The 6,671-nt window shown below is 65.7% G+C and overlaps 1 protein-coding gene across 1 annotated transcript; it reads right to left on the bottom strand.

Annotated features, from left to right (window-relative positions):
• Positions 1-984: 984 nt before the first annotated feature.
• Positions 985-4,987, bottom strand: CRYBB1 (crystallin beta B1). The gene is made up of 5 exons (XM_075769356.1): positions 4,847-4,987; positions 3,815-3,933; positions 2,007-2,139; positions 1,730-1,872; positions 985-1,449 (listed from the first exon to the last, which is right to left on the bottom strand). The coding sequence occupies exons 1-5, from the start codon at positions 4,985-4,987 to the stop codon at positions 1,269-1,271; spliced, it is 717 nt and encodes a 238-aa protein (XP_075625471.1). The 3' UTR covers positions 985-1,268.
• Between the last annotated feature and the right edge of the window lie 1,684 nt (positions 4,988-6,671).

Here is a 6,671-nt window from a genome sequence, read left to right as displayed (position 1 = left end):
CGCCCCAGTAGCGATCCCCCCGGCAGCGATTTCCCCCCCCCCGGCAGCGATCCCCCCCAGTAGCGATCCCCCCCAGCAGTGATTCCCCCTCCCGGCAGCGATCCCCCCCCCCCAGCAGCGATCCCCCCCGGCAGCGATCCCCCCCCAGTAACGATCCCCCCCCAGCAGCGATCCCCCCCCAGTAACGATCCCCCCCAGTAGCGATCCCCCCCGGCAGTGATCCCCCCCCCCGGCAGTGATCCCCCCCGGCACTGATCCCCCCCCAGTAACGATCCCCCCCAGTAACGATCCCCCCCAGTAGCGATCCCCCCCAGCAGCGATCCCCCCCCCCCGCCCCAGCAGTGATCCCCCCCCGGCAGTGATTCCCCCCCCGGCAGTGATCCCCCCCCGGCAGTGATCCCCCCCCGGCAGTGATTCCCCCCCCGGCAGTGATCCCCCCCCGGCAGTGATTCCCCCCCCAGTAACGATCCCCCCCAGCAGCGATCCCCCCCCCAGCCCCAGCAAGCCCCGGGGTGCTGCTTGCAGAGTGCTCGGCAGCCCTGCAATCGCTGCAATCGCTAATTAGCAAAGTGGGAGCGCAGGAAAATGCCACCGAAGGTGCCTCGCCGGGAGGGAAAGGGGGAATGAGGGGGGAGGAAAGAGGGGAAGCGCCTGGGGGGGGACGGCACAGCGTCTGAGGGGAAAAAAGACTCCTTGGAAGTGAATTGGTCTTTGATTGACCGCAGTCACTGCCGTTAATTATTTACGGCTCAGGTGAATCCCGCTTGCAGGGCCGCTCGCAGACCTGCCCCTTGGCAGGTACCCCCCGGCCGGGCCCCGGGAGCCCCCCCCGCCCCCTGCCCCGCGGGGGTGCCCACGGTCCGAGCGCTCCCGGGGCGCCCTGAGCACCCCAGCACCCGCGGGGGCTGCTGAGCCGGGCTGGAGGAGCCTCCTGCCACCCCTTTCCCGTGCGTGCTCCTGCTTTCCCCGGGGTCTCCCTTGTCCCCCCTGGGAGCAGCTCCCCTGGGAAAATCACCCTCCGCCACGTCTCAGCCGGCTTCCAGCGCGAGGCCGGAGCAGGACAGAAAAGCAGAGCAAGGCAGCGCGTCCCACGCTCGTGCACCACCGACTCTCGAGCAGCTCTAGTCGTCTGGTTTTTTAATTTGCCTCACAAGGTAGAGTACATCCAGGGAATGTGCAATGTACAAGGAAAGTGCTGAGCAGGCGAGCGCGAGGGGAGGCGGGGGTGCCCCACGGGGCCCGGGACTCGTAGCTAGTAGGCGGCACGCTCAGTCGGAGGGCACGTCGGGGGTGACGAAGGTGCCCTTCTGGTCCCACTGCATGTCCCGGATGCGGCGGATGGACTGGATCTGGGGCTGGAAGGCAGACCACTCGTTCCAGTGTCGGTAGTCTCCGGTCTCAAAGAGGTACTGGTAGCCTCTGTAGCCAGGGTACTGGTACCCGACCCAGCTGCAGGGAAAGCAAACAGAGGGCACCTGAGCGGGATCGGCCGCTGCAGGCAGCAGTGGCATGGCCGGCACGCTCTTGGGAAGCCGGCAGAGCCCTCCTGTCCCCCGTGCGCTGGGTGCGACCCCCAGGTGATGGGCTACACCACCGACAACAGCCACGTGGCGCTTCCTGGCTGCCCGAGAGCCCCGTGCGGGTGCTCAGGGTCAGCGGGCAGCGAGCCGGGACACGGGGGAGGACGGGGAGCCTGGCAGGAGGCACCTGCCGCCGCGGCCCGGCTTACGTTCCACTGGGCACCTGCACGCTGCCCACGCGGTCGCAGAAGCCGTAAGCCCAGAGGCTTGGCACATCATCCTCCTGGATCTCCATCTTGTTGCCCTTGAAGTCAGCAGACTCGTACAGGGAGATTTTGTGGTCCTCAGCCTCCTGGGGAAGACAGAAGAGGGGAGGCGCTGGGTCATGCAGCCGAAGCCCTGGAGCTTGCTGCAGCAAGGCATTGAGCAGCACGGATCCGGCCCTGGCCAGACCCCCTGGGTGCTTTCTGCTCCTGGAGCACTCACCATTTTGATGGGACGCATGGACATGAAGCAGTCGCTCCGGTAGCTGCTGGACCAGGTGTCCCAGCGAGGGTACTCGCCCTTCTCCAGGATGAACATCTCCCCACGCATGTTGGCCTGCTCGTAGGCCACCCAGCTGGGGACAGGGGTAGGACAAGACAGCGGGTCAGACACCAGCTCCTCTCCCGCTCTGCCAGCCTGCGGGGTGGCGGAGCCGGGCTCCCCACACCCGAAAAGGCTGCGGGTGTCAGGACTGGCCCCGCCATCCTGCTCCCACCGCTCTCCCAGCCCGGCGCTGCGGCACGTGCAGAGCCGGCAGGCTCCCGGCTGAGCGCTCGCTGGAGCATGCAGACAGCAGCAGACACCAGCGTGCTCGCAGTGCTCCTCTTCCTCAGCCTGGGAGCAGCAGGACCCCGAGGCAGCCGGTGAGCCCTGCACGCTGCGCACCGGGGACTCGTCCTCGTGTTACCTCAGGACTTTGTTTTCCCTCTTGCACCACCGACCCGGGGCCAGGGCTGCCCAGGCTGTCTAATCCTGGCACGCTACATGCTTCACTGCACCAGCTTCAGCCAGCTCTGGCGTTCGTCCCGTTGCCAGGGTGCGGGCTCTCGGGGTTTATTCAGCTGCAATGTCACCTCTTTAGCAATGCCACGAGGTGCTGCTGTGCTGTGAATGTCACAGGCTCGGGGCTCCAGAAGCCCTCGACACCACAACAGCCCTACATTTGCTGCTTCCCGTTTCCCTGCAAAACGGGGCTATTTCTGCCATGCCAACGGGTATTTTCCTAACCGCAGGAGACGTGTTCGAGTACCACAGGCAGCGCAACCTTACGCTGACTTCTAAGGCTGAGCTTGGTTGATTTTGCTTTTGTCTTTCCCTGAGGAAATTTTTGGGCACAGAGTGACTCTCAAGAAGACTCTGAGGACCCCAGTGCCACTCAAGTACTCTGTTCTCCACGTTTCACCCTTTCTAGATCTAGTGCAGCTTCCCAGACTCCACACCCGAGCTCCTCCGGTGCTGCTCCATCCCCTTCCTTTTCAAGAAGAGTTGGATATTCTGGGATCCTAATAAAAAAGTTGTCACGGGTGCTACACGGTGTCATTCGGTCACCTTGCCCAGTCCTCAAGGCTGCCGTCGGGACAAGCCGTGTCCCGTGCATCCTCCCCGTAGCACTGCCAGCCCCCCAGCTGTGCCGCCGCCAGACTGCCTCCCCGGGCACGGCGCTTCCAGCCGGGCACAGCCGCGGTGGGATGCTCTTTCAACGCGAAGATCATCCGTCTGTTCAGTTATCTAGTTTGGCAATCGTTTTTGTTCCTGCCTCTGTTGACTGTTCCCATGGCTTTCGGACCTTCCCAGCCCCGTTATCGCTGCCTGGGTGCAGGCAGGCGTGCGGGGCTGCCTGCCTGCCCTCCCCGGCTCCAGCCTTGCCTCCACGGCGGCCCTGGCCACCAGCCCGGTCCAGGACACCCGCCTCGTTTCACCTTGGCTTCTCTGAAATCTGCAGGTCCCTTGCGTTTCATGGGTGGCTTCAGGCAGCGGATCCGATGGACGCCTTTCCTCGGAGCTGGGCCCTGCCTCTCCAGCCCTTTGCTTTACAAATGGCCCTGGCATCCTTCCCACCTGCCCAGGCTGTCCTGCCCTCCTCCAAGGAGACCCAGGGTGGCCAGCTCTGCTCCTGCGCTGGCCCTGCTCCGCTCTCTGCCCGGGCTGCAGGGAAATGCCCCCGCATGTCACGCTGTGCCCCAGGACCACGTCCCCAGCTCCATGGCATCCCCCAGGGACACGGTCCTCTCCGGCCCAGGGTCACTTACGGTCCAGAGGTGACAATGACGCTGCGCACCCGGTCGAAGCCGCGGTCCCCCAGGTTCAGGCACTCGGTGGTGAACTCCATCTGCCTGCCCTGGAAGTTCTCCTGCTCGAAGACGGTGATCTGGGGGCAGAGGCAAAGGCTCAGATGGGGACAGGCATGCTCGGGGAGGGCAGGGCGGTGCTGGGCGTCCCTGCGCAGACCCTGCACACACGAGCCCACTGCCCCATGCCTGCCCCTCGGCTCTCCAAGGCTTTCTGCAGCTTTTCGGGTCTGGTGCCTGGGCAAGCCAAGCTGGGCTCTGTGCACGAGCAGCCCCATCCCAACGCGGGCTGAGCACGGGAAGGTCCCCTCCTGACAGCCATCCCTGCTCCGAGAGGGGCTCGTCCTGCCCCCGGCGTTGCTGCTGCAAAGCCACATCTCCCTGCACTGGTGCCCACATGGGGGCCCAGCCGGGCTGGGAAGGAGCTGCTTTTCCAGGAGCTGCATCCGCACCGTGGCCTTCGCTGCTTGGCATGTGCAGAAGTGTCCCGGAGCCCTCACATCCCTCGCCCCTTGTCCCCAGCCCCGCTGCAGCACCTCAGTGGTACACTGCCCCAGCATAACCGCGGCGTTTCAGCGCTGGCCCTGTCACCCGCAGCCGCCTCCTCCTCCCCCCTGCAGCACCGCAGGACCCCCACACGCAGAGGGCGACCGGAGGGAGCAGGTGGCAGCACCCAGCCCTGACGCCATGACCCGGGGGAGAGCGTTTCCAAAGCCTGTGGTCCCCAGCGAGCTGTCCCAGCCAAGAGGCACTCAGACCACCCCTCCTGCAGCAGCCCCGCAAGCGGCCGCCCAAACCCTGCACCTAGAGAGCTGCTGCCCAGGAGAGACGCAGCGGGGAGGGATGGCATCGTCCGCGCTCTCCTCCTGCTCTCGGAGGAGGCTCCTTCCCCCTGGGACGCCTGTGCTCTCCTCCTGCCGACTGCCCCTGAGATGCTGCCACTGTCCCTCAGCCCCGGACCACGTCCCTGCATGTGGCAGCAGCAGGGCTTACCCTGAAGGCTTCTGTGGAGGGCTCCTCGCCCTTGCTGTTTGCGATGGGAGCAGGGTCGAGGGATGGAGTTGGCACTGGGGCCGCCTTCTCCTTCTCCTCCGCAGCCTGGCCGGGAGCAGCGGGTTTTGTGGTCTCAGACATTGCGGTGTTGGGCTCAGGTCTGGGACAGGGCACCAGGCAGAGATGCCAACAGCAGGTTAGAGGGGATGGATGGCCATGGGCACCCACCACCCACCCCGGCCCTCGTCCTGCCCCAGGAAAGGTCGCATTGGGATGGGGGCTCAGCAACGGGGTGGGTGGCTGGGGCCGGGAGAGGAGGCACAGGCAGCGGGGTCCTGCCTTCAACAAGGCCGTGGGAGGTCCCGGGTGCCCACACTCTCCTTCTGTGGTCAGGAGAGCCCTGAGCGTGGTCCCACCACTGCAGGGTGCCCAGGGCAACCCCAAACACTGGTGCCCAGCTGCTGCCTGCTCTCCCCAGCTGGGCTGGGGCCTGATGCTGCACCGGGTGCTGGGGCCGTCCCGCACGGGGTGTGCCTGGGGACCCGGCTGGGCACTGGGCAGCACATGAGGGGTGGGAAGGGACAGCCCAGTTTGGATGAAGCCCTCCGGTGGGCACCCTGCCGGTGGACCCACAGGTGAGTGTCACCAGCGGCTGCCAGGGGAGCAGAGGGCAGCGGGATACTGAGCACCACGGTGCTCCCAGACGTGGTGGCCACAGCCGTGGTCGTGGCTGAGACCCTGCGTTTCCCTCTCCCCCCCGCCCCGGGTCCGGCTGCAGCCCGGTGCCTGGAGACTTTGTCCTCTTACCTGGGTAGCTGCTGCTTCTTGTTGGAGTGAGCGGGCTTGTGTTTCGGGGCGCAGCGAGACCCCCACTTTATAGCCTGGCAAGAACAGACCCCCGGGCGGGCGCACAAAGAAACTGCCAGCTCATCAGTGTCTGCGCGGCCGCCCAGTCATCACATCCTGCAAAGCGCTGGGCGAGCTGGAAGCCTCTCCCCGGCCCCGTGCCCAGCTGCTGAACCCAGCACTTTCCTTTGTGCCCGCGGCACAACAGAAGACCTGACCGTGCCACTTTGCAGCGCGTGGCGGCACCCGCTGCCCCACGTGTGGCCGCCCCGACAGGGCATATATAGCCCTTGCGTGGCGCGGCCGGCGCCGGCATGCCGCCCTGCCCTGCCCACCGCCCCTGGCACCGGACCCGCACGGGCACCCAGCTCCAGTGCCGCTGCAGCTGGGGAGGGTGCACCAGCCCCGTGCCCGTGGCCGCGTGGTGCCCAGCCCTACGGCCGCGCTGTGCTCACTTCTCCCCTCTAAACACTAAATCTCTTCCTTTAAACATCACTGCATACCTGCAAAGGCCTGAGCGTGCTGCCCTGAAGATGCCAGGATCCAAGACTTAAGTGTTTTGAAATGCTTCAGGAGTTGGGGTTTTTTCTGAATGACGTGAAATCGAAGCTGACACTTTCCAAACCACCGCAGTCCCTGGAAGTGGTGTTCTCCTTTGAGGATGTCCCTGCTCGCTGCAGCCACTGGCACGGACATTAGCTAGTTTTTAGCCCGTGTAACCCGTGCTGTGCTCATTCTGTTCCATCCCTAGTTTTGCCATCACCACACTGCACGGTCCCAACTCCCCCGTGGGGTTTCGGTGCATCAGCGCTGCCTCTGACTGAGGGCAGGCGGAGTGGGCCACGGGGGGGTGCCTGGCCAGGGACACACTGGGCACCGGTCCCTGCGGTGGCTCAGCCCGCGGTGCCGCGTCTCCTGCACCCCCCGGGCCCCACCAAGCCTTGGGGGGGACCTTCCCCTGGCCCCCACCGAGCCTCCG

Source organism: Balearica regulorum, chromosome 17 (genome assembly GCF_011004875.1).
Source record: "Balearica regulorum gibbericeps isolate bBalReg1 chromosome 17, bBalReg1.pri, whole genome shotgun sequence".
NCBI classification, from domain to species: Eukaryota; Metazoa; Chordata; class Aves; order Gruiformes; family Gruidae; genus Balearica; species Balearica regulorum.
This window is presented reverse-complemented; position numbering and strand designations above follow the sequence as displayed.